Genomic DNA, 27,609 nt, shown 5'->3' with positions numbered 1-27,609 from the left:
CAGCAGCCCCCGCATCTGCTCCTTCCAATCCTGATATTGCACATCTTGATCAGGCCCTTTAAATTTCGGCAGCCACGGGGCTCCGGGATATAAAGGCATCATCATCTTTGCTATTCCCCTGACTAACCCAACTGCTCTTGACTCCGTATCCTGTCAAAAATGCCAATTATGTAACGGAGGGAAGGTGATGTTTTTCAGTGTTCGTTTAAAGGAGGGGAAACCTTCCTCCAAAACGGACAGAGCAGTGGAGCCGCCAAGGGAAAGCACACAACTTTAAAACTGTATAATTAAAATATAATTTATTATATTTAAATAATTAAAAATGTAAAATGAATTAAAACAACCCTGGCCAGGGGACAACACAATAAAAATCAATAAAACACAACATTAAAATCCGGTGGCGTCCGCCACGATATAAGAGTCACTAAAAAGTTAAAAATCCAGCGGAGCGGTGCAGGAGGGGAACCCGGCGGCGTCCTCGCCTTCCTCCCCACGTTCTGCGCCCCGGTGCGCCCGGGTGGGCAGAGCTCTCAACTCCGCCCGCCGCTTCTTTGTAACTGTCACTCGGCACCGGCCCGTCTCGTCGCCTCCAATTCTCTGCAGACGCGTACTCTGGCCTCGTGTTGCTGCAGCAATCGGCCCGCTCGCTCTGCGTCTCTCGTTGCCGGCGCTGTATCCTCCTCTCTCCTTGACGCCAAGCTCCCCCAGCCTTATGTGTCCCTGCGCACTCTGTAAATTACTACTGCCGTTCCTCTCAGGTGTGTCAAATTAATAAAAAGGGGGAAACGGGTGGAGTCTCTCCAGGACGAATTGACGGATGCAACCAAAACATGCGGCATAAATACAAACACTCCACAAGATACAAAACATGCAATATAAAAAATAAATAAGCACACTTCACATTAAAACACAGCAAAGTAAAATAACATCCGTCTTCCCCTGGATGACATTAGCAAGGGCAGCTCTGAGCTCTCGCACGAGAGTGAGGGCTCAGGGACTCGCAGCTCTGAGACTGCCCTGGTCTTTATTTTATACATCAGTGGGTGTTTGTTCCTTACATTGGAATGTGGATGTGTGTGTGTGATCAGGGTTTGTATATGGACGCAGTGCAGCTGTTCCCTCATCACCTGCAGGAGTTTGTAGACCTGTTGACAGAGAAAGAACTGTGAGTGCGACTGCATTTAGAAGAATTGGACATACTGCTGGAAAACTGAGCACACACACAATCTTAATTCAAGTGTGTGTTCAAATTGTCAAATTTGATGGGAAGAAAAGGACAAGCACAAAGGCAAACTCTACACATATACAGCTGCAGTAATTTGAGCAAAGAGCTGGGTTTTGTTTTTTTTGGGGTGTTTTTTGTATAAAGTGACACAAAATGCTTTAATTGCCACAACAAACCACTAAAACTGTATTCCTTTTTACTTGATATTGTCAATAAATACAAGATTGATCTATGTGACATGCCTTAAAAAAACGAGTAAAATTGACAGTTTATACCGGAAGTTGTTACATTTCAACTTATTAAGAAAAACTCTGTGGAAGTGAGAAAGGAAAACGCTGCCACTCGGCATATTACCATGTTGCCACCTCTTAAAGAGTTTTTAATATTTTTTTTAATCATAATAAATCAAGTAAGGATTATATTTTCTTTTCTTTGTTAACAAAACATCTACTGCGGAGTAAATGAGGACAAACTTGCAGGATAAAAAATAGACGAACTCTGCTGTGTTTCCGAGTAACCGTATTATGGAGAGAAAAAGAGCAACAAAATTCAAAGTGCGGCCGACATGACCGCAGCCGAACACGTGAGAGCTCACTGGACCAGTTTCTCGTTGATTCACAAGTCCAAAAGTTTAGGAAGACATCCCTCTTTTTATGTGTTCTCCTTTGAACTTGTACAGTATCTTAACTCAATTAAGAACTCCACTAACCCAAAAGTTATAAAAACTATTGGTGTTTGTGAAAAAATTAAGATCTTTCAGTCACTTTATTCTTTGGCTTGATCAGTTACTTTCCCCCTAGCATATTTATATTGTTGTTTCTGAATACTGTTCTTGTATTTTTTTATCTATGCATACAATTCTTTTGTAAGTACAACACCATTATTGTGGTACTGTTTAATTCCATTTTTGTATTGTACTGATGTTTAAATAAAGGTTTAAGGAAAAAAAACAGTTTTCTTCTGCCACGCGCATCCGAGTTACGAGCTTAACGCGGGCGGTTGCGCATGCGCGAATTCTCGTGCATTCGAACGACTTACCTCATAGAAGGTTTTGATGTGTTACGTCAAAGAAGTCCTTTAATGTGGTTTTACTTTGATCCGGGAAAGTCCTTAAATAGGAGCCAAGCGAAGTCAAAAAGTTATCACTACCAGAGACCCCCTCGACAGTAGTTACATGTCAAACTTACCACGCTCTTTCAAATCAGAAAGTTTAGCGTTTCAAGAAGATTTTAACAGAGAGAATCCGTGTGAAATAACAATGTCTGCAACACAGGATTATAATACTCAAACCCCACTGGTCGTATCACCAGATGAGCTGTCACCGATTATCGATAACGCCTTCAACAAGCTCGATGATGTACAGTGGACTTTAATAGAAAATGGAGCTTGGGATTCTGATATTCAAGCAGTTTTGGCTGATATGATTTCTGAAATCATACAGATCACCTCAGTCAACATTTTGAGACGTGCTCTTCCCGTCATTCAGAGCGATGCATCTGCAGAAATAGAAACAAATCCATCATTTGGTGACTCCATCTCAATCACTATTGCAAACCTGCTCAATATCCCAAAGCAGATATGCGGCAGTGCTAAAAAGCTGACACAGATGGTTGAGGAGGAGATTTCAAATAAGGTCAAATATATAGTCGCCCTGGTCAGAGACCGCTTCAATTTACCATCAGACCCCGCTGTTTACGTCAGTGGGGCAATTCGTAATATTAGAAAACTGCGTGTCATGGTTTCTCATGCTCTCTCATGCTTGGAAAGATATGCAAGTAAACTGAAATGCCCGTGCATGGGAAAGGAAAGCGATTCAAGTGAGTCTGAGTCCAGCAAAGATAGCATTGAGTCCAGCATCTCAGTCAAATCAGCCACCCAGGAGGTTAGTGAGATTCTGACCAAATGGTGTCAAGATTCAGATTTTACAGATGATGAATTATCGGATGATGACAGCGATATGGAAATTGAGCCACCTGCTAAAATAGAGCAACTTTCAGAAAAGAAAGAAAGTTCAGAAAGTGGCGAATGTGCAGAAGCTGAAAGGCAGGCAGAAAGTATTCCACCTGAGACCCCAGTAGAAAAAATTGCAGCTGACATTGTCAATATTATACTTGACAATCTCCAGTGCACTGACACTGATTATTCTTGTCACAGTGAGAAATGTACCTCACCCAAATCTGGATTCAACGGGGGAATCATCTTTGATAAAGTGAGAGAGTTTTTTACCTCACATGCTCGTTCCGCACCGCAAAAATCACGCAAACTGCATTTTTCCAAGATTGCAGGAAAACATTTTGAAAAGATGAAAGGGGAGCTGAAAACAACAGTGAAGAAGAGCAAAGACTATTTTATTAGTCTGTCAAAGGTAACCCACTCCCCTGAAACTGAGAGAATGGGTTCCCACGACAGTATGAGTGTCAGCCTCCCAGGTTCAGCATGCGAAACTCCTCGTTCAAATTCTAGCATGTCTGTCCGTGCCCCTTCTAGAAGCTCATCTACTCTGGGAAACATGATAAAATCTGCTACTCCAACTAGCTTTAATGTCATCAAATCTGAAATTAGTGACATATACAGCGAGTTCACAAAAGAGAAAGAACATGACATTATCCAAGAAAGGCTCGAAAACATTCAAATAAGCGAGAAAGTGAAGAATTTCTCGAGAGAATTGACAGAGAAACTGTACGACCATTTAATGATAAGTCGTATATACCAAATTCCCACAACTGTTATGGGTAGAAGTCTATCAGACTCCGTCATCTCCAAGACACCACAGCAAGTAGCTGAATCCAGAGTTTTCTTTTCTCCTGAAGTCCTCTATGTAATCATAGAAGACGCAGTTGGAAAGTTTTTGCAAAAGATTCTGCTTTTGGTTGATGGTGAAACAATAGATGAAATTGTTCAGAGCGAAAAAGTGTCTGATGCTGTTGAAGAGATCCAAAAGGTCATTGCAAAGGGACAGAAACGGGCAAGAGACACAGAATCAGACTATTCTCAGAAAAGTGTCAGAGAATCTAAAAAACCCTGTCCTTCTAGACCAGCGTCTCTGGAAAAGCAGGTCAAGTCACCAGAGAAACGCTCAACATCCTCTTGTTCAAGTTCAACACCAGTTCTCGAGAGGATGGAGGAGGAAATGTCTGGAAAGTCAGAGGACAGATTCTCAGAGGACATACCCTCGGAAAAGTCTGAGGAGAAATTCTTGGAAAAGTCTGAGGAGAAATTCTTGGAAAAGTCTGAGGAGAAATTCTTGGAAAAGTCTGAGGAGCAAACCTCAGAAAAGTTAGAGGAAAAACTGTCTGAAATGTCTAAAGAGAAACCCTCAGAAAAGTTGGAGAAAAAGCTCTCAGAAGTGTCAGTGTCATCTCAGGCAGCATCCAAGAACCTTGCCATGTGTCTTATAGCTAGACTCGTGGCTCAGTACAAAAAGAGCCTAAAAAAGCCGCTTTCATTACCTAACAAAGCTTTAGGAGACATCATTGAACATCTCAACAACTTGGTGCAACCTGAAATCAGCATTGAGGAGTCTATAACAAATCTGGACAAGAATGTGAGTCAATTGACCAAAAAAATGTTTAAAGGACTCGTCAAGGAGTTTGGCTCCACAGAACAGGTCATGAATGCTGCTTTTGCAGGTGATAGTTCATTTGATGAGGCTATTTTGAAGCATTTGAAAATCAATTTGGGTGTCCTCACAAGTCCTCCAAAAAAGTCCAGAATTGCCAGGTTCTTTGCAGCAGTGGGAAGAGCTATTATGAAACCCTTCAGATGCTGTTTTAAGGGCAGCGATGACTAAAGACCTTGACTTTTCCACTGCCTTGCTTCAAATCAAAATTCCTAAAAGTCTTTACAGTTTTCCTAAAAAACTATTATATCTTCACTGTGTCTCCTTTGTGTTTTCCATCGTACCCAGCCAGCCGCAGCAGATGGCTGCCCCTACATGAGTCTGGTTCTGCTGGAGGTTTCTGCTTTTTAGAGCAGTTTTTCCTCCCCACTGTCGCCAAGTGCTTGCTCATAGGGGATCATTTGATTGCTGGAATTTTCTAAAGATGGTGTTTTGAACTGTAAGGTGGAGGTCCTACAGGCCCTCCACCTTACAGTTCAAAACACCTTCGGGAGACTTCTTAGTTAATTGGCACTAAAATTAAATAAATAAAAAAAAATACAAATTAAAAACAAGTTGACTTTTGTTGTCTTTTCTTGATGTCAACCACAAATTTAAAAAGTGTAGCATATGTATACTCTGGTCATCAGTACTTGTATTTTAATGTATTACAGTATAATTTGATATAGTGATCATTCTGTGTCAAAACCAAACCTTCTGCTCAACTGTTCACAATGGAAAAGTTTAACGTTTATAATGATTGCTGTAAATTTTAGCTTCATATATCAGATACTTTTGTCAGGATCTGACGGCGCCCTGACCGGTCGACCTGCCAATGTGTGTATATTTGTGTGCGTGTGTATGTGTCTCTCCTATCGCCCTGTCTTCCCCTCCGGCTCCGCTGTGTGTTAGGAGGTAACCTAGCAACAGGCTACCTCCGACCCGGAAGTGCTGTCGCCCGGAGCTGCCGCACCTGCAGTCAATCCACCAGCTGCTGCCCATCAACTACCATCTTCAGCAGGGCTACTTAATGGTGTGGCTGAGCGACAGACAGCGCTGGAGTATTGCACTAAGCCTGGTAGTGTTTCCAGTCGCTAACGTTATTGACGTACTGTCTGATCTTCGTACTCATTTTGCTGTCGTCATTGACGGAGGATTTACGGACACAAAGGAAGCACTTGGAGGAGAGACGGGCACTCACTACCACGCACGGGCTTACACGGAAGGAGGGACGCACTATCACCATCGTTGCATATTTGAACTGTTGTCACCTTGCTGCACTGTAAATAAATGCGCTGTCATTATTTCTGAGCTCCGCGCCTGAGTCCACTCTTTAACAACCGTGACAACTTTCCTGTTTTCAAATATTGGTTTAATGTTAAGAGATATATTCTAAAACACTTCTTCAGCTGAGAATCAGAGAGGAGAAACACACAGTTTTACTTGTTGCTTAGTGTAACGGAGGGAAGGTGATGTTTTTCAGTGTTCGTTTAAAGGAGGGGAAACCTTCCTCCAAAACGGACAGAGCAGTGGAGCCGCCAAGGGAAAGCACACAACTTTAAAACTGTATAATTAAAATATAATTTATTATATTTAAATAATTAAAAATGTAAAATGAATTAAAACAACCCTGGCCAGGGGACAACACAATAAAAGTCAATAAAACACAACATTAAAATCCGGTGGCGTCCGCCACGATATAAGAGTCACTAAAAAGTTAAAAATCCAGCGGAGCGGTGCAGGAGGGGAACCCGGCGGCGTCCTCGCCTTCCTCCCCACGTTCTGCTCCCCGGTGCGCCCGGGTGGGCAGAGCTCTCAACTCCGCCCGCCGCTTCTTTGTAACTGGCACCGGCCCGTCTCGTCGCCTCCAATTCTCTGCAGACGCGTACTCTGGCCTCGTGTTGCTGCAGCAATCGGCCCGCTCGCTCTGCGTCTCTCGTTGCCGGCTCTGTATCCTCCTCTCTCCTTGACGCCAAGCTCCCCCAGCCTTATGTGTCCCTGCGCACTCTGTAAATTACTACTGCCGTTCCTCTCAGGTGTGTCAAATTAATAAAAAGGGGGAAACGGGTGGAGTCTCTCCAGGACGAATTGACGGATGCAACCAAAACATGCGGCATAAATAAAAACACTCCACAAGATACAAAACATGCAATATAAAAAATAAATAAGCACACTTCACATTAAAACACAGCAAAGTAAAATAACATCCGTCTTCCCCTGGATGACATCCCCCCACACTGAAATATTAGCAGTCCCTACTAATGCTCCATCTCCCTATAACGCTCTGGTGGAATCCCACGCGTGGTCCTAGTGGACCGCCTAAAGGACATACCTGAGTCACTCTGGTGAGATGACACACAGTCAGTAGGGGGTGAAAACCCATAAAACACTGGCACTGGGAAATCCGAAGGGCCTGTGGTCGGCTCCTCCGTAGGAGGGGTAAAGTCTGGTTGAGGAGCAATGCACACTTTTAAGGCATTCCTATGTAAAGTTTGTATATTACCCCCCTTTTCTGGTTTGACCTTATACACTAAGCCCGTATCTCCCACCTGTTCCAGCACCACATACGGCTCAGGAGACCACCAGGAACACAGTTTTCCTTTGCCCTGTCTGTTTCGGTCACGTACCCAGACTCTCTCCCCGGGCAACAATGGGAGGGTACAACCTCTCTTCTCATACTGGCTTTTGTGTTGGGAGGCCGCACTATACATCCTCTGCCCAGCCAAACGGTAAGCTAGGGAGAGTTTCTGTTGATGAGAACACACCCACTCACTTACATCCTGCCTCGCCTGCTGGGGGGCCACGCCTAATGCCACGTCCACGGGAAGTCTCAAGTGTCGACCAAACATCAAATAGGCAGGCGCATAACCTGTGGAACTATGGATAGTATTGTTATAAGCATGGACGAGTTCTGGCAGATTTCCTACCCACTGACTCTGTCTTACTGATTCTAGTGAGCGAAGCATGTTTAATAGGGTCTGATTGAAACGTTCTACACTACCATTCCCTGCAGGGTGGTAAGGTGTCGTGTGGCTTTTAGTTATACCATAGGTATCACAGAGCTGTTTCATTAATGCAGATTCGAAATTAGACCCACGGTCAGAGTGGAGTCGGCCTGGGCAACCGAATGGCTGTATCACATACTTCCACAAAGCCTTTACTGTAGTCTCTGCTGTTTGGTTTATTGTAGGGATAGCCCAAGCGAACCGTGTAAACAGATCAGTAACCACAAGTATGTTTTGATAAGTGTCAGTGGGCCGGCCTAAGGACAGAAAATCCATGCCTACAACCTCCAAAGGGTATGAAACTGAAATAGGGTGCAGTGGGGCCCTAGGTTCTACCCTCTCCTTTTGTAGACTACAGGGGACACAACCCAGATGAAACTGACGTACCTGTGCTTCCATGTTAACCCAGTAGAACCGCTGCCGTATCCGAGAGAGGGTTCGATCTACCCCCGCATGGGCAGCAGCCTCATGGATTTTCCGCCACACCTCATGGCACCTGGAACTAGGACACACAACTTGATAACGAGTCTCCTGGGTATATTCGTCCAACACTTTACGGCACAGTATTCCATCTTTAATAAAAAGTCTTTTTTGTTGCTGTAGGAGTCGTCGCACACCATGTGACAATGTCTGACGTTCTAGCTTTGTGGGTGCGACCTGGGCTTCCAGAAGTTGCTTTACCACTTGAATATCTGGATCACGAGATTGTGCTTCTGCCCAGTCACTCCCCTCTACCTCACAAGTCAGTTCAATGGCTGCTGAAGTGACTCCACGCTCTGATCCAGCCCCCTCCAGGTGCTCTGCTGGGACAGTGGGGAATCGAGAAAGGGCATCAGCATTAATATTGCTCTTACCCGAACGATACTTGATCTCGTAGTCGAAAGAGGCCAGCTGGGCAACCCAACGTTGTTCTACTGCGCCCAAGCGAGCAGTCTGTAAATGGGCCACAGGGTTATTATCAGTATACACAACGAATCGTGCACCAGTCAGATAGTCTTTAAACTTTTCGGTAACTGCCCACTTAAGGGCTAACAGCTCCAACTTGAAGGAACTATAGTTGGCGTCATTCCGTTCCGTGTGGTGTAAGCTTCTGCTGGCGTACGCTATTACCCTTTCTTGGCCCTCTTGAACCTGGGCCAGAACAGCTCCCAGCCCGCGACCACTGGCATCAGTATACACAATAAATGGAAGAGAGTAATCTGCGTATGCTAAAACAGGTGCTTGCGTTAAAGCTGCTTTGAGGGCCTCAAATGCCGTTTGACATTCTGGGGACCACTGCACTTTGCGACGGTCTGTTTTCTTGTTTACAGGGACCCCTGTCAATAATGCATTTAAAGGGCGTACGATTTTAGCAAAGCCGGACACAAAACGTCTGTAGTAGCCAGCCAGGCCCAAAAAAGATCTGACTTGTCTGATGGTATCAGGGACCGGCCAATCCATAACTGCAGAAATTTTATCAGGGTCTGGTCTTACACCACACTTATCCACTACATGCCCCAGAAATTTCACCTCCTGTTGCAGGAACTTGCACTTGTTCGGCTGTAACTTCAACCCATGGCGCCACAGCCTCTGAAACACTTCATCTAGATGCTGTAAATGAGACAAAAAGTCAGGTGAATAAATGATAATGTCATCTAAGTACACCAATAAAGACTCTGCAATCTGTCCACTCAAACAGTGCTGCATCAGCCGTTGAAATGTAGTGGGTGCATTGCACAGACCAAACGGCATCCGCTCGAACTCAAACAACCCGACTGGGGTAATAAAAGCAGTCTTTTCCCTGTCCGTCAGGTCCATTTGGACCTGCCAGTATCCGCTGGCTAAGTCCAGGGTGGAAAACCACTGCGCTCGAGTAAGGCTTGTCAATGTCTCTTCTATTCGTGGCAGAGGGAAAGCGTCTTTATGTGTCACCGCATTCAATTTTCTATAGTCCACACAGAACCGCCAGGTGCCATCTTTTTTTTTCACCAAAACAATGGGTGCGGGCTACAGCTTTCCCGGATAACTCCCTTTTCCATCATATCTGCCAAGAGACTCCTCATTTCTTTATACATTGTAGGGGGCAAAGGACGATACCTCTCTCTAATGGGAGCTGCATCACCTGTGGGGATACAATGATGCACCAGGTCAGTCCTCCCAAAATCTTCGTCATCTTTAGAGAACACCTTCTCCCATTTAAGCAATAAAGCACGTAGCTCGCCCTGTTGCAGTTCAGACAGGTCAGATCGTTCAATCAGTTTACTCATCTCCTCAGGTAATCTCTCCTCCTCCGTGGGGGCACCACTGTCGACCAGAGCCACCTCCACCACACCATCCATCCCAAGGGACAGGCTCAGGTCCTGTGAGCCATGTACGTCGGCCTCATCCACGCAGGATAGCTTTCCCAGTTTCTGGTAGCGACCTATAAAAAGAGGATAGGGGTGTGGGTTACAAATCCTCACTGGCACTCTCCTGGCCCTTACCATAACAAGGGTTCTCGCCACCCCCACATCAGGGGTATCAGGCAGTGCCTCCACCAGGGCACAATAATCCGTTCCTTGCGGACCCGTCTGAGCCCGGCCCCACACCATTATTTCACTCCTTGGGGGAACTTTAATTTTGCGTCGGCCAGCTAGCCGTACATACCCCACCATTCCGTCCTCCACTGTACTTGCTTCTATCCGTCTGCATGTTGCGAAGGCAGTCCTCCAGGCCTGTTGATTCGTTAATTGCTGTGGGACAGGAGCAGTCTTTTCCGGCCACTTAAATACATTCCAACAGGCAGTCACAACATTCATACCAACAATCAGTGGGTGCGTACAATGGTCATCTTTTACCACCACAACCCCGCGTCCAGGAACCTTAAAACCTTCTATTTCCATGTCCAGGACAGCATAGGTGGTATAGGGAATTTCCAGACCATTGGCGGCTCTCAGCTTAAAGGCGGTTGGAGTTTTCTCAAGCTTAGCCTGGGAAAAATGCTCATTAAACAAACTCTCCTGGATCAAAGTCACTTGTGATCCTGTATCTAACAAGCCTTGAAGCTCCACCCCCTCGATCACTATCTTCACTGTTGGACACTGCCCAATAAATGTTTCTGTGGCCCTTAATTCCTTAGGTGAACCAAAAGCCCCCGCCCCTCGGACCTCAGCAGCAGGGTCATCTAGTTTAAACTTGGCTGGGAAGACATGGAGGTCTGGCAAAACCTAGCTATATGTCCTGCTTGGTTACACCTCCGACAGATAGGCCGACCTTGCGCATCCCAGCTAGCATTCGATTGTCGCAGTCTTCTCCTAAACTGAGGTGCAGGCGGAAGAGTAGCTACAGCTGGCTGAGTGGAGCCTCTAATTTCTCTTACTAGCTCTTGTGCCAATCCCTTCATTTGTGCCTTGACATCCTCCAATATCTCCTGCTTTAACACCTCTCTCCAATCTTCTTTCTGTTCATCCTTAAAAGGAGCATGAGACTTATTTACAGACAGGCAGGTTACCTCAGACTGGGGCTGTACATGTTCTGAGTCTAGCAGCAGTGCCTCCTGGCGTATGGCAGCAAAATCTTGATCTGGGTTACGCCGCACATAGACCTTCAGTGCCTGACTTACAGGGCCCTCCCGCAATCCTAGCAACAATTGATCTCGCAGGGCTGCATCAGAGGGGACATTATCTGTAAAAAAAAATCCGTAAAAATACAGTACAATCTACTGTATAAACGTGAAGGAATTTTCCGTATTAATAATTTACAGGTATTTTTCTGTATTTCTCAACTACTGCAATGCATTGTGGGAAAAAGAACCCGAAAAGGAGGGAAAAGTAAGCGCAAGAGCAGCCATTAGGCTTCTTTCAGGCTTCATGTGGATTTTGAACTCTGAAGTTGGAGAAACTGCCTTCAAATTTCTGTGGTAAGTATTAAAACTCATGTTTCCCTTTATTAAAATAATGTTTTTTAAAAGACTCCACGTTTTTATTTAGAAAGAAATGTTAATTTATTTGTTAACTGGTTTCGGCTGTCTCCAGACAAGTCAGGAATATTTTGCTGACTCATTTTTTAAAATAAGTGTTATTTAGGTTTAACATGACTTAAGCTTTCCATTTTAGTTAATGTTAAAATAATTTTTACTGTGATACCACCAGTTTTGCCCTTCAGTGGCTGAACAAGTTTTCATATTATAGTTAGCTGTCTGTGTCTCTCTGGGTATTACACAGCTGTGACTGCTAACTAGCTAATTAGCGAAAGTCAGCGATGTGGATAACGGAAAAGTGAGAAATTTATGGTTCTAGAAATTATTCTAGGACTCTAATAAGTACTGTATCAATACCTGTGTTTTACAGTTGGCTCTACTGTACACTTTAAAGGGCTTCAGGCAAAGTTACATTAACCCTAGTTTATTTAGCAAATGCTAATGTTAGCCTCTGATTTGGGCTGCTAAAGTAAATACTTTTAGCTAGCTGACCAGCATAGATTATTTCGGTGGTTAACAGACTGTAGTGGTAATATTATTGAAAGTATAGTTTCACCTCAGCACATTTACAATTATGTCTATTTTGTAGCACATAGAAATGTTTAGTTAATATTTACAGACAGACACATTTTCCCTGTAACTGTGTTTTTACTCCAACATTTGTTGAAAATGTAATTTATGAAATGCTGAGCAGCATTTCTAGTATGTGGAATATTTTTGTCACCCACTGTGCTAATGTGATTAAATACTAATAATTATTACTAAAAAAATTCAATAATAAATCAATAATACCTATTTCTCGATTGAACTATAATGTAAGCGCAGTGCTGGTGTGCAGGGTATTTATATGCCTTGTGGGGGATGCTGACATATTATAAACTTTTGTGTCTATATCAAGCTTTTAGCCAAATATAAGCAGAGATATTTGTATCTTTCTTAAAAATCCAGATCCTTACAGATTATTTGAGAAATGGATCAACAGCTATCACTACTTGAAGCACTCTAAGTCCTGCAGTGGAAAAATATCCCTTATTTCACCTTTGATCACACACTTTGGTTTTCCAGTGCAGAGCAATGGCCAAGAAAAGGAAAGACTTCCCCGAGTGGAAAAAAAAGATGAAGATACAAGCTGGTGATGAAGAGCAGCTGGTCTCAGGAAATGAAGAAAAACCCTGATCACCTTCTCTACAGAAACAAGGTGAGTTTAATGTTGTGGTTGATTTAGTTTTTCAAGGTATGTATGTTACTTTAATTATAAACTGCTTTTGTTGCAACCGAATGGTGTTATATGTATGCAACTCTACGTGAATTATAATCCTTTGTAGGGCTGTGTGATATGACCAAAATCTCATATCCCAATATAAGACATATGTCTCCTGATAACAATATATATCACAAAATAGTGCATTTTCTGTAAATTCTGTGATTTAAAACGTTTAAATGGCCGCCATTTTCTTTCCGAGTATTTATTACACGGCGTGCTGCGAGGAAAAGCCTGTTCTAACGTTTGAGTCTAAGGATTATTTTGAGCACCTGACGGCTCTTTTTTGCTTTTCATTCGTAAACTCTCTCAAAACTCTTTCATGTGATTCTTGTGTTGGTGGTTAAAGAGGTTTGTTGTGTTTGAGTGGTGGTGGGGACCAGTTTGTGGCATAATTTGCATAGTACAGTTTTCTGGGGCGTGTCAGACTTTTCATAACCAAACCATTTCCATTGCCCCTCGTTTAACAATAAGGTCCTCGATTTGTTTTGACTGGTCCGTCTGTTTGGAGCTAGCTGGTTCTGCCTCATCCTTGCTGGCCATGCTGGTATTCTCTGTGCCTTCATCTGCGTGGTGACTGTAAGCGCCATTCATAGTCACTTCATGTTTTTATTTGAGGTCATTTGTTTGATGCCTATTCTGAAAATTTGTATGAGAATAATGTATATCATTTCAGTTTATTTTGAAAAGTCTCAACAGAAACTTGAGCTTTATTGTGAAAGGTTTATGTGGAAAATAAACAAGCGGACAGTGGAGCCACACAATGGTTTTACCATCATTGTTGGTAACGAAAGTACACGTAAAAACAGTCACTTGTCCGTCCATAGTGTGGTTATTGTAAGTATAAGAGAAAGAGAGAACTTTAAGAAATAATATAGCAACTACAGTGACCATCAAAATCATGAAAAAAATATTGCCGAAAACAGTTTATTTTGCAACACCACAAAACAAACAATAGTGTATAATATGAAACAATAGACATTTTTATATCATCATCTGATATATATCGTCATATCGCACAGCCCTAATCCTTTTTTGTTTATGTTGTTTATGTTCTAGGTAAAAAAAATATAAAAATACAAACTTTTTAAAAGTGTCTTGTTGTTTCTCTTTTTTTCCTCAGAATAAATTGCAACTAGTCTCAATGGCTGACATGGAGGAGCAACACAGCGACACGTTAACCCCGACTGCTGCAGTTCCTGTATGAACTGAGCAACTCTGAAAATCCAAGGAAAAGCTGAGTGTATTATATTTAAAGCTCAGATGGACCTTGATGTACTAACATGCAGGCAGCATTCAGGACTTTGTCACACTGGTATATGAAGAGTGGTAACAAGACTTTGTAGTAATTTGTCTTACTATTGTCTTATTTGTTGTGATTTAGGGTCTGTGCGCACAAGCAGAGATTTTTGTTTGTAACCATAACCTTGTTTTCAGAGCCTTGTCTAACATTTAATGGTCATGAAATATGTCAGACTTTTTCCTCTACTTAAACAGCTAAGAGCATTTGAACACCGTGGAGAAAAAGGTGTGCATTAAGGATTTTGAACTATGATGTTTAAGTGTTGTCACTGCTGAGGATTCGTGGACACAGATCCTTATTCACTACGCTGCTGTTTACAGTTTAACTTTTCATCAGAACAAGCACTTCTAATTGTACTTTGCTCCTCACTGACAAAACAAGTCCAGTAAATACACTTTTATCTTTAAGTTTGGGACAGTAATCTGTCTTAATTTATTTTGTGTTTTAGTTATCATATGGGGAAAAGTCCTGTGGTTATCCATCCGTCCTGTTCGAATAAACCCAAAGTTCAGGAACATCTTCTTTAGATCTGTTCAGTTTTGGCACCACTTAAACAGTCAACAAATTTTGACTCAAGTATGTTATAGTATGTAAGGTAAAGACCCCAAAGAGTTAATCTCAGACAAATGTTCACACAAATGTGAATTGCATTCACTTCATTAATGAAGTGAATGCAATTCAGTAATCAAAGGTGTTTGGCTATAACTGACTACATGTGTATACTGTATCATAAGTGGACAGACATGGATGTAAACCACACCTTAACCATTTGGCTGAGACAAAACAAGGCAGTGATTCTAACTAAAAGGTACTCTGGATATTATTAAATGTGAACATATCGTTAAATATGACATTTTTTGTTTGTCAGGTGTCCTGTTTGAAGAAAACACTTGGTAGCCACTTGAATGAATGTAAATAAACACATTTACATGAGGGCAACCTGATTTCAAGGAAATAAAAATGCTCAAATTTGAAAGCTTGTGAGTTATTTTGTTCATGTATCAGCTGTTTAGTCGTTTTATGACAAGATGGATGCTGTCATTATATTTTATAATGTGTTTGAGTTAAGGAGAATAAAAGAATATTTAACATTCATTGTACCAATGTTGTTGTGTACGAAGCACAAATTAATTTAAGTTTTAATTTGTAAATTTTTGAGTACATGGTGTACTAGGTTGTAATTGCATAGAAATATATGTTTAAGGATATAAAGAACTATATTTAATGAGTTACAGTGAAAAGAAGTGTTTGGAAATAGTAATATAAACAGAAATTTCAATTTTTCTATTAACGGAAAATATCAGTTAATGATACAGAAATTATACTGTGAATAAACGGAATTTTCCGTTTTATAGCTGAAGGAAATGTCCGTAAATAGTACAGAGAGTATACTGTAAATCTACAGAATTTTCCGTTTTATCATTTACAGAAAACTCCGTCAAACGTCCGTAAAAAAACAGAAAATGTACTGGCAGAAAATTACCAGGACATTTTCCGTTTTTCTACGGAATTTTTTTTTACAGTGTGGGTCATGCTTTCGCAACCTACAGTATAATTCTCTCAACCGCAAAATAAAGGAAGATACGGTTTCACTTGGGTTCTGAGTGCAACTAAAAAACTGTGACCTAAGAACTGGGGTGGGGACACGATCACCATATAAAGAGTCTAAAAAGGAAAAGATTTTTTGTACTTGGTCTCTTTCACTGGGTTCAAGAACACTGACCTGACGTTTAGCCTCACCTGCTAGCGCTCCCAACACAATAGCAACTTTCCTCGCTTCAGGCAAATCCTGTGATCCCAGCAGCCCCCGCATCTGCTCCTTCCAATCCTGATATTGCACATCTTGATCAGGCCCTTTAAATTTCGGCAGCCACGGGGCTCCGGGATATAAAGGCATCATCATCTTTGCTATTCCCCTGACTAACCCAACTGCTCTTGACTCCGTATCCTGTCAAAAATGCCAATTATGTAACGGAGGGAAGGTGATGTTTTTCAGTGTTCGTTTAAAGGAGGGGAAACCTTCCTCCAAAACGGACAGAGCAGTGGAGCCGCCAAGGGAAAGCACACAACTTTAAAACTGTATAATTAAAATATAATTTATTATATTTAAATAATTAAAAATGCAAAATGAATTAAAACAACCCTGGCCAGGGGACAACACAATAAAAATCAATAAAACACAACATTAAAATCCGGTGGCGTCCGCCACGATATAAGAGTCACTAAAAAGTTAAAAATCCAGCGGAGCGGTGCAGGAGGGGAACCCGGCGGCGTCCTCGCCTTCCTCCCCACGTTCTGCGCCCCGGTGCGCCCGGGTGGGCAGAGCTCTCAACTCCGCCCGCCGCTTCTTTGTAACTGTCACTCGGCACCGGCCCGTCTCGTCGCCTCCAATTCTCTGCAGACGCGTACTCTGGCCTCGTGTTGCTGCAGCAATCGGCCCGCTCGCTCTGCGTCTCTCGTTGCCGGCTCTGTATCCTCCTCTCTCCTTGACGCCAAGCTCCCCCAGCCTTATGTGTCCCTGCGCACTCTGTAAATTACTACTGCCGTTCCTCTCAGGTGTGTCAAATTAATAAAAAGGGGGAAACGGGTGGAGTCTCTCCAGGACGAATTGACGGATGCAACCAAAACATGCGGCATAAATACAAACACTCCACAAGATACAAAACATGCAATATAAAAAATAAATAAGCACACTTCACATTAAAACACAGCAAAGTAAAATAACATCCGTCTTCCCCTGGATGACATTAGCAAGGGCAGCTCTGAGCTCTCGCACGAGAGTGAGGGCTCAGGGACTCGCAGCTCTGAGACTGCCCTGGTCTTTATTTTATACATCAGTGGGTGTTTGTTCCTTACATTGGAATGTGGATGTGTGTGTGTGATCAGGGTTTGTATATGGACGCAGTGCAGCTGTTCCCTCATCACCTGCAGGAGTTTGTAGACCTGTTGACAGAGAAAGAACTGTGAGTGCGACTGCCTTTAGAAGAATTGGACATACTGCTGGAAAACTGAGCACACACACAATCTTAATTCAAGTGTGTGTTCAAATTGTCAAATTTGATGGGAAGAAAAGGACAAGCACAAAGGCAAACTCTACACATATACAGCTGCAGTAATTTGAGCAAAGAGCTGGGTTTTGTTTTTTTGGGGGTGTTTTTTGTATAAAGTGACACAAAATGCTTTAATTGCCACAACAAACCACTAAAACTGTATTCCTTTTTACTTGATATTGTCAATAAATACAAGATTGATCTATGTGACATGCCTTAAAAAAACGAGTAAAATTGACAGTTTATACCGGAAGTTGTTACATTCCAACTTATTAAGAAAAACTCTGTGGAAGTGAGAAAGGAAAACGCTGCCACTCGGCATATTACCATGTTGCCACCTCTTAAAGAGTTTTTAATATATTTTTTAATCATAATAAATCAAGTAAGGATTATATTTTCTTTTCTTTGTTAACAAAACATCTACTGCGGAGTAAATGGGGACAAACTTGCAGGATAAAAAATAGACGAACTCTGCTGTGTTTCCGAGTAACCGTATTATGGAGAGAAAAAGAGCAACAAAATTCAAAGTGCGGCCGACATGACCGCAGCCGAACACGTGAGAGCTCACTGGACCAGTTTCTCGTTGATTCACAAGTCCAAAAGTTTAGGAAGACATCCCTCTTTTTATGTGTTCTCCTTTGAACTTGTACAGTATCTTAACTCAATTAAGAACTCCACTAACCCAAAAGTTATAAAAACTATTGGTGTTTGTGAAAAAATTAAGATCTTTCAGTCACTTTATTCTTTGGCTTGATCAGTTACTTTACCCCTAGCATATTTATATTGTTGTTTCTGAATACTGTTCTTGTATTTTTTTTATCTATGCATACAATTCTTTTGTAAGTACAACACCATTATTGTGGTACTGTTTAATTCCATTTTTGTATTGTACTGATGTTTAAATAAAGGTTTAAGGAAAAAAAACAGTTTTCTTCTGCCACGCGCATCCGAGTTACGAGCTTAACGCGGGCGGTTGCGCATGCGCGAATTCTCGTGCATTCGAACGACTTACCTCATAGAAGGTTTTGATGTGTTACGTCAAAGAAGTCATTTAATGTGGTTTTACTTTGAACCGGGAAAGTCCTTAAATAGGAGCCAAGCGAAGTCAAAAAGTTATCACTACCAGAGACCCCCTCGACAGTAGTTACATGTCAAACTTACCACGCTCTTTATATTCAGAAAGTTTAGCGTTTCAAGAAGATTTTAACAGAGAGAATCCGTGTGAAATAACAATGTCTGCAACACAGGATTATAATACTCAAACCCCACTGGTCGTATCACCAGATGAGCTGTCACCGATTATCGATAACGCCTTCAACAAGCTCGATGATGTACAGTGGACTTTAATAGAAAATGGAGCTTGGGATTCTGATATTCAAGCAGTTTTGGCTGATATGATTTCTGAAATCATACAGATCACCTCAGTCAACATTTTGAGACGTGCTCTTCCCGTCATTCAGAGCGATGCATCTGCAGAAATAGAAACAAATCCATCATTTGGTGACTCCATCTCAATCACTATTGCAAACCTGCTCAATATCCCAAAGCAGATATGTGGCAGTGCTAAAAAGCTGACAAAGATGGTTGAGGAGGAGATTTCAAATAAGGTCAAATATATAGTCGCCCTGGTCAGAGAGCGCTTCAATTTACCATCAGACCCCGCTGTTTACGTCAGTGGGGCAATTCGTAATATTAGAAAACTGCGTGTCATGGTTTCTCATGCTCTCTCATGCTTGAAAAGATATGCAAGTAAACTGAAATGCCCGTGCATGGGAAAGGAAAGCGATTCAAGTAAGTCTGAGTCCAGCAAAGATAGCATTGAGTCCAGCATCTCAGTCAAATCAGCCACCCAGGAGGTTAGTGAGATTCTGACCAAATGGTGTCAAGATTCAGATTTTGCAGATGATGAATTATCGGATGATGACAGCGATATGGAAATTGAGCCACCCGCTAAAATAGAGCAACTTTCAGAAAAGAAAGAAAGTTCAGAAAGTGGCGAATGTGCAGAAGCTGAAAGGCAGGCAGAAAGTATTCCACCTGAGACTCCAGTAGAAAAAATTGCAGCTGACATTGTCAATATTATACTTGACAATCTCCAGTGCACTGACACTGATTATTCTTGTCACAGTGAGAAATGTACCTCACCCAAATCTGGATTCAACGGGGGAGTCATCTTTGATAAAGTGAGAGAGTTTTTTACCTCACGTGCTCGTTCTGCACCGCAAAAATCACGCAAACTGCATTTTTCCAAGATTGCAGGAAAACATTTTGAAAAGATGAAAGGGGAGCTGAAAACAACAGTGAAGAAGAGCAAAGACTATTTTATTAGTCTGTCAAAGGTAACCCACTCCCCTGAAACTGAGAGAATGGGTTCCCACGACAGTATGAGTGTCAGCCTCCCAGGTTCAGCATGCGAAACTCCTCGTTCAAATTCTAGCATGTCTGTCCGTGCCCCTTCTAGAAGCTCATCTACTCTGGGAAACATGATAAAATCTGCTACTCCAACTAGCTTTAATGTCATCAAATCTGAAATTAGTGACATATACAGCGAGTTCACAAAAGAGAAAGAACATGACATTATCCAAGAAAGGCTCGAAAACATTCAAATAAGCGAGAAAGTGAAGAATTTCTCGAGAGAATTGACAGAGAAACTGTACGACCATTTAATGATAAGTCGTATATACCAAATTCCCACAACTGTTATGGGTAGAAGTCTATCAGACTCCGTCATCTCCAAGACACCACAGCAAGTAGCTGAATCCAGAGTTTTCTTTTCTCCTGAAGTCCTCTATGTAATCATAGAAGACGCAGTTGGAAAGTTTTTGCAAAAGATTCTGCTTTTGGTTGATGGTGAAACAATAGATGAAATTGTTCAGAGCGAAAAAGTGTCTGATGCTGTTGAAGAGATCAAAAAGGTCATTGCAAAGGGACAGAAACGGGCAAGAGACACAGAATCAGACTATTCTCAGAAAAGTGTCAGAGAATCTAAAAAACCCTGTCCTTCTAGACCAGCGTCTCTGGAAAAGCAGGTCAAGTCACCAGAGAAACGCTCAACATCCTCTTGTTCAAGTTCAACACCAGTTCTCGAGAGGATGGAGGAGGAAATGTCTGGAAAGTCAGAGGACAGATTCTCAGGGGACATACCCTTGGAAAAGTCTGAGGAGAGTTTAGCGTTTCAAGAAGATTTTAACAGAGAGAATCCGTGTGAAATAACAATGTCTGCAACACAGGATTATAATACTCAAACCCCACTGGTCGTATCACCAGATGAGCTGTCACCGATTATCGATAACGCCTTCAACAAGCTCGATGATGTACAGTGGACTTTAATAGAAAATGGAGCTTGGGATTCTGATATTCAAGCAGTTTTGGCTGATATGATTTCTGAAATCATACAGATCACCTCAGTCAACATTTTGAGACGTGCTCTTCCCGTCATTCAGAGCGATGCATCTGCAGAAATAGAAACAAATCCATCATTTGGTGACTCCATCTCAATCACTATTGCAAACCTGCTCAATATCCCAAAGCAGATATGCGGCAGTGCTAAAAAGCTGACACAGATGGTTGAGGAGGAGATTTCAAATAAGGTCAAATATATAGTCGCCCTGGTCAGAGAGCGCTTCAATTTACCATCAGACCCCGCTGTTTACGTCAGTGGGGCAATTCGTAATATTAGAAAACTGCGTGTCATGGTTTCTCATGCTCTCTCATGCTTGAAAAGATATGCAAGTAAACTGAAATGCCCGTGCATGGGAAAGGAAAGCGATTCAAGTAAGTCTGAGTCCAGCAAAGATAGCATTGAGTCCAGCATCTCAGTCAAATCAGCCACCCAGGAGGTTAGTGAGATTCTGACCAAATGGTGTCAAGATTCAGATTTTGCAGATGATGAATTATCGGATGATGACAGCGATATGGAAATTGAGCCACCCGCTAAAATAGAGCAACTTTCAGAAAAGAAAGAAAGTTCAGAAAGTGGCGAATGTGCAGAAGCTGAAAGGCAGGCAGAAAGTATTCCACCTGAGACCCCAGTAGAAAAAATTGCAGCTGACATTGTCAATATTATACTTGACAATCTCCAGTGCACTGACACTGATTATTCTTGTCACAGTGAGAAATGTACCTCACCCAAATCTGGATTCAACGGGGGAGTCATCTTTGATAAAGTGAGAGAGTTTTTTACCTCACGTGCTCGTTCTGCACCGCAAAAATCACGCAAACTGCATTTTTCCAAGATTGCAGGAAAACATTTTGAAAAGATGAAAGGGGAGCTGAAAACAACAGTGAAGAAGAGCAAAGACTATTTTATTAGTCTGTCAAAGGTAACCCACTCCCCTGAAACTGAGAGAATGGGTTCCCACGACAGTATGAGTGTCAGCCTCCCAGGTTCAGCATGCGAAACTCCTCATTCAAATTCTAGCATGTCTGTCCGTGCCCCTTCTAGAAGCTCATCTACTCTGGGAAACATGATAAAATCTGCTACTCCAACTAGCTTTAATGTCATCAAATCTGAAATTAGTGACATATACAGCGAGTTCACAAAAGAGAAAGAACATGACAGTATCCAAGAAAGGCTCGAAAACATTCAAATAAGCGAGAAAGTGAAGAATTTCTCGAGAGAATTGACAGAGAAACTGTACGACCATTTAATGATAAGTCGTATATACCAAATTCCCACAACTGTTATGGGTAGAAGTCTATCAGACTCCGTCATCTCCAAGACACCACAGCAAGTAGCTGAATCCAGAGTTTTCTTTTCTCCTGAAGTCCTCTATGTAATCATAGAAGACGCAGTTGGAAAGTTTTTGCAAAAGATTCTGCTTTTGGTTGATGGTGAAACAATAAATGAAATTGTTCAGAGCGAAAAAGTGTCTGATGCTGTTGAAGAGATCCAAAAGGTCATTGCAAAGGGACAGAAACGGGCAAGAGACACAGAATCAGACTATTCTCAGAAAAGTGTCAGAGAATCTAAAAAACCCTGTCCTTCTAGACCAGCGTCTCTGGAAAAGCAGGTCAAGTCACCAGAGAAACGCTCAACATCCTCTTGTTCAAGTTCAACACCAGTTCTCGAGAGGATGGAGGAGGAAATGTCTGGAAAGTCAGAGGACAGATTCTCAGGGGACATACCCTTGGAAAAGTCTGAGGAGAGTTTAGCGTTTCAAGAAGATTTTAACAGAGAGAATCCGTGTGAAATAACAATGTCTGCAACACAGGATTATAATACTCAAACCCCACTGGTCGTATCACCAGATGAGCTGTCACCGATTATCGATAACGCCTTCAACAAGCTCGATGATGTACAGTGGACTTTAATAGAAAATGGAGCTTGGGATTCTGATATTCAAGCAGTTTTGGCTGATATGATTTCTGAAATCATACAGATCACCTCAGTCAACATTTTGAGACGTGCTCTTCCCGTCATTCAGAGCGATGCATCTGCAGAAATAGAAACAAATCCATCATTTGGCGACTCCATCTCAATCACTATTGCAAACCTGCTCAATATCCCAAAGCAGATATGTGGCAGTGCTAAAAAGCTGACAAAGATGGTTGAGGAGGAGATTTCAAATAAGGTCAAATATATAGTCGCCCTGGTCAGAGAGCGCTTCAATTTACCATCAGACCCCGCTGTTTACGTCAGTGGGGCAATTCGTAATATTAGAAAACTGCGTGTCATGGTTTCTCATGCTCTCTCATGCTTGAAAAGATATGCAAGTAAACTGAAATGCCCGTGCATGGGAAAGGAAAGCGATTCAAGTGAGTCTGAGTCCAGCAAAGATAGCATTGAGTCCAGCATCTCAGTCAAATCAGCCACCCAGGAGGTTAGTGAGATTCTGACCAAATGGTGTCAAGATTCAGATTTTACAGATGATGAATTATCGGATGATGACAGCGATATGGAAATTGAGCCACCTGCTAAAATAGAGCAACTTTCAGAAAAGAAAGAAAGTTCAGAAAGTGGCGAATGTGCAGAAGCTGAAAGGCAGGCAGAAAGTATTCCACCTGAGACCCCAGTAGAAAAAATTGCAGCTGACATTGTCAATATTATACTTGACAATCTCCAGTGCACTGACACTGATTATTCTTGTCACAGTGAGAAATGTACCTCACCCAAATCTGGATTCAACGGGGGAGTCATCTTTGATAAAGTGAGAGAGTTTTTTACCTCACGTGCTCGTTCTGCACCGCAAAAATCACGCAAACTGCATTTTTCCAAGATTGCAGGAAAACATTTTGAAAAGATGAAAGGGGAGCTGAAAACAACAGTGAAGAAGAGCAAAGACTATTTTATTAGTCTGTCAAAGGTAACCCACTCCCCTGAAACTGAGAGAATGGGTTCCCACGACAGTATGAGTGTCAGCCTCCCAGGTTCAGCATGCGAAACTCCTCGTTCAAATTCTAGCATGTCTGTCCGTGCCCCTTCTAGAAGCTCATCTACTCTGGGAAACATGATAAAATCTGCTACTCCAACTAGCTTTAATGTCATCAAATCTGAAATTAGTGACATATACAGCGAGTTCACAAAAGAGAAAGAACATGACATTATCCAAGAAAGGCTCGAAAACATTCAAATAAGCGAGAAAGTGAAGAATTTCTCGAGAGAATTGACAGAGAAACTGTACGACCATTTAATGATAAGTCGTATATACCAAATTCCCACAACTGTTATGGGTAGAAGTCTATCAGACTCCGTCATCTCCAAGACACCACAGCAAGTAGCTGAATCCAGAGTTTTCTTTTCTCCTGAAGTCCTCTATGTAATCATAGAAGACGCAGTTGGAAAGTTTTTGCAAAAGATTCTGCTTTTGGTTGATGGTGAAACAATAAATGAAATTGTTCAGAGCGAAAAAGTGTCTGATGCTGTTGAAGAGATCCAAAAGGTCATTGCAAAGGGACAGAAACGGGCAAGAGACACAGAATCAGACTATTCTCAGAAAAGTGTCAGAGAATCTAAAAAACCCTGTCCTTCTAGACCAGCGTCTCTGGAAAAGCAGGTCAAGTCACCAGAGAAACGCTCAACATCCTCTTGTTCAAGTTCAACACCAGTTCTCGAGAGGATGGAGGAGGAAATGTCTGGAAAGTCAGAGGACAGATTCTCAGAGGACATACCCTCGGAAAAGTCTGAGGAGAAATTCTTGGAAAAGTCTGAGGAGAAATTCTTGGAAAAGTCTGAGGAGCAAACCTCAGAAAAGTTAGAGGAAAAACTGTCTGAAATGTCTAAAGAGAAACCCTCAGAAAAGTTGGAGAAAAAGCTCTCAGAATTGTCAGTGTCATCTCAGGCAGCATCCGAGAACCTTGCCATGTGTCTTGTAGCTAGACTCATGGCTCAGTACAAAAAGAGCCTAAAAAAGCCGCTTTCATTACCTAACAAAGCTTTAGGAGACATCATTGAACATCTCAACAACTTGGTGCAACCTGAAATCAGCATTGAGGAGTCTATACCAAATCTGGACAAGAATGTGAGTCAATTGACCAAAAAAATGTTTAAAGGACTCGTCAAGGAGTTTGGCTCCACAGAACAGGTCATGAATGCTGCTTTTGCAGGTGATAGTTCATTTGATGAGGCTATTTTGAAGCATTTGAAAATCAATTTGGGTGTCCTCACAAGTCCTCCAAAAAAGTCCAGAATTGCCAGGTTCTTTGCAGCAGTGGGAAGAGCTATTATGAAACCCTTCAGGTGCTGTTTTAAGGGCAGCGATGACTAAAGACCTTGACTTTTCCACTGCCTTGCTTCAAATCAAAATTCCTAAAAGTCTTTACAGTTTTCCTAAAAAACTATTATATCTTCACTGTGTCTCCTTTGTGTTTTCCATCGTACCCAGCCAGCCGCAGCAGATGGCTGCCCCTACATGAGTCTGGTTCTGCTGGAGGTTTCTGCTTTTTAGAGCAGTTTTTCCTCCCCACTGTCGCCAAGTGCTTGCTCATAGGGGATCATTTGATTGCTGGAATTTTCTAAAGATGGTGTTTTGAACTGTAAGGTGGAGGTCCTACAGGCCCTCCACCTTACAGTTCAAAACACCTTCGGGAGACTTCTTAGTTAATTGGCACTAAAATTAAATAAAAAAAAAAAAATACAAATTAAAAACAAGTTGACTTTTGTTGTCTTTTCTTGATGTCAACCACAAATTAAAAAAGTGTAGCATATGTATACTCTGGTCATCAGTACTTGTATTTTAATGTATTACAGTATAATTTGATATAGTGATCATTCTGTGTCAAAACCAAACCTTCTGCTCAACTGTTCACAATGGAAAAGTTTAACGTTTATAATGTTTGCTGTAAATTTTAGCTTCATATATCAGATACTTTTGTCAGGATCTGACGGCGCCCTGACCGGTCGACCTGCCAATGTGTGTATATTTGTGTGCGTGTGTATGTGTCTCTCCTATCGCCCTGTCTTCCCCTCCGGCTCCGCTGTGTGTTAGGAGGTAACCTAGCAACAGGCTACCTCCGACCCGGAAGTGCTGTCGCCCGGAGCTGCCGCACCTGCAGTCAATCCACCAGCTGCTGCCCATCAACTACCATCTTCAGCAGGGCTACTTAATGGTGTGGCTGAGCGACAGACAGCGCTGGAGTATTGCACTAAAGCCTGGTAGTGTTTTCGAGTCGCTAACGTTATTGAAGTACTGTCTGATCTTCGTACTCATTTTGCTGTCGTCATTGACGGAGGATTTACGGACACAAAGGAAGCACTTGGAGGAGAGACGGGCACTCACTACCACGCACGGGCTTACACGGAAGGAGGGACGCACTATCACCATCGTTGCATATTTGAACTGTTGTCACCTTGCTGCACTGTAAATAAATGCGCTGTCATTATTTCTGAGCTCCGCGCCTGAGTCCACTCTTTAACAACCGTGACAACTTTCCTGTTTTCAAATATTGGTTTAATGTTAAGAGATATATTCTAAAACACTTCTTCAGCTGAGAATCAGAGAGGAGAAACACACAGTTTTACTTGTTGCTTAGTGTAACGGAGGGAAGGTGATGTTTTTCAGTGTTCGTTTAAAGGAGGGGAAACCTTCCTCCAAAACGGACAGAGCAGTGGAGCCGCCAAGGGAAAGCACGCAACTTTAAAACTGTATAATTAAAATATAATTTATTATATTTAAATAATTAAAAATGTAAAATGAATTAAAACAACCCTGGCCAGGGGACAACACAATAAAAATCAATAAAACACAACATTAAAATCCGGTGGCGTCCGCCACGATATAAGAGTCACTTATATTTAGGGGTGGCTGTAGCTCAGGTGGCAGAGCGGATCAGCCACTAACCGGAAGGTCGGTGGTTCAATCCCAGGTTGCTCCAGTCTGCATGCCAAATATCCTTGGGCAAGATACTAACCCCATGTTGCTCTCCGATGCATCCATCGGAGTATGAATGTTAGATACTGCGCACTTAATCTTAGAAGTGCTTGTGTGAATGGGTGTGATTGGGTGAATGAATTAGCTGTATAAAGCGCTTTGAGTGCTCGGACAGAGTAGAAAAGCGCTATATAAGAACCAGTCCATTTACCATTTACTAAAAAGTTAAAAATCCAGCGGAGCGGTGCAGGAGGGGAACCCGGCGGCGTCCTCGCCTTCCTCCCCACGTTCTGCGCCCCGGTGCGCCCGGGTGGGCAGAGCTCTCAACTCCGCCCGCCGCTTTTGTAACTGTCACTCGGCACCGGCCCGTCTCGTCGCCTCCAATTCTCTGCAGACGCGTACTCTGGCCTCGTGTTGCTGCAGCAATCGGCCCGCTCGCTCTGCGTCTCTCGTTGCCGGCGCTGTATCCTCCTCTCTCCTTGACGCTAAGCTCCCCCAGCCTTATGTGTCCCTGCGCACTCTGTAAATTACTACTGCCGTTCCTCTCAGGTGTGTCAAATTAATAAAAAGGGGGAAACGGGTGGAGTCTCTCCAGGACGAATTGACGGATGCAACCAAAACATGCGGCATAAATAAAAACACTCCACAAGATACAAAACATGCAATATAAAAAATAAATAAGCACACTTCACATTAAAACACAGCAAAGTAAAATAACATCCGTCTTCCCCTGGATGACATCCCCCCACACTGAAATATTAGCAGTCCCTACTAATGCTCCATCTCCCTATAACGCTCTGGTGGAATCCCACGCGTGGTCCTAGTGGACCGCCTAAAGGACATACCTGAGTCACTCTGGTGAGATGACACACAGTCAGTAGGGGGTGAAAACCCATAAAACACTGGCACTGGGAAATCCGAA

At 42.4% G+C, this 27,609-nt stretch overlaps 2 protein-coding genes and 2 long non-coding RNA genes across 5 annotated transcripts; 3 read left to right on the top strand and 1 right to left on the bottom strand.

The window, feature by feature from the left end:
* Positions 1–2,257: 2,257 nt before the first annotated feature.
* Positions 2,258–5,305, top strand: LOC146495799 (uncharacterized). Its single transcript, XM_085142361.1, has one exon. The coding sequence runs from the start codon at positions 2,400–2,402 to the stop codon at positions 5,013–5,015; it is 2,616 nt and encodes an 871-aa protein (XP_084998487.1). The 5' UTR covers positions 2,258–2,399; the 3' UTR covers positions 5,016–5,305.
* A 41-nt stretch (positions 5,306–5,346) lies between these two features.
* Positions 5,347–6,132, top strand: LOC146495798 (uncharacterized). Its single transcript, XR_014871029.1, has 2 exons — positions 5,347–5,906; positions 5,995–6,132. It is a non-coding gene; the product is annotated as an uncharacterized LOC146495798 (long non-coding RNA).
* A 3,473-nt stretch (positions 6,133–9,605) lies between these two features.
* On the bottom strand, positions 9,606–11,068 carry LOC146495797 (uncharacterized). The gene is made up of 2 exons (XM_085144235.1): positions 11,060–11,068; positions 9,606–11,013 (listed from the first exon to the last, which is right to left on the bottom strand). Exons 1-2 carry the CDS (start codon positions 11,066–11,068, stop codon positions 9,793–9,795), a joined length of 1,230 nt encoding a protein of 409 aa, XP_085000361.1. The 3' UTR covers positions 9,606–9,792.
* A 408-nt stretch (positions 11,069–11,476) lies between these two features.
* Positions 11,477–15,424, top strand: LOC146495796 (uncharacterized). 2 transcript variants are annotated; one of them, XR_014871209.1, is made up of 3 exons: positions 11,477–11,705; positions 12,831–12,963; positions 14,150–15,424. It is a non-coding gene; the product is annotated as an uncharacterized LOC146495796 (long non-coding RNA). The 2 variants fall into 2 exon arrangements; XR_014871208.1 differs by lacking the exon at positions 11,477–11,705 and having other exon boundaries at positions 11,730–12,963.
* Positions 15,425–27,609: the final 12,185 nt, after the last annotated feature.

This window comes from Neolamprologus multifasciatus, chromosome 19, assembly GCF_963576455.1.
Source record: "Neolamprologus multifasciatus chromosome 19, fNeoMul1.2, whole genome shotgun sequence".
In the NCBI taxonomy this organism is placed as follows: Eukaryota; Metazoa; Chordata; class Actinopteri; order Cichliformes; family Cichlidae; genus Neolamprologus; species Neolamprologus multifasciatus.
Note: the sequence above shows the minus strand (reverse complement) of the source record. Positions and strands in the feature narration are given on the sequence as shown.

Excerpts from the sequence above, each read along its gene's own strand:
- LOC146495799 (XM_085142361.1), top strand. The coding sequence starts at position 2,400 with ATGTCAAACTTACCACGCTCTTTCAAATCAGAAAGTTTAGCGTTTCAA.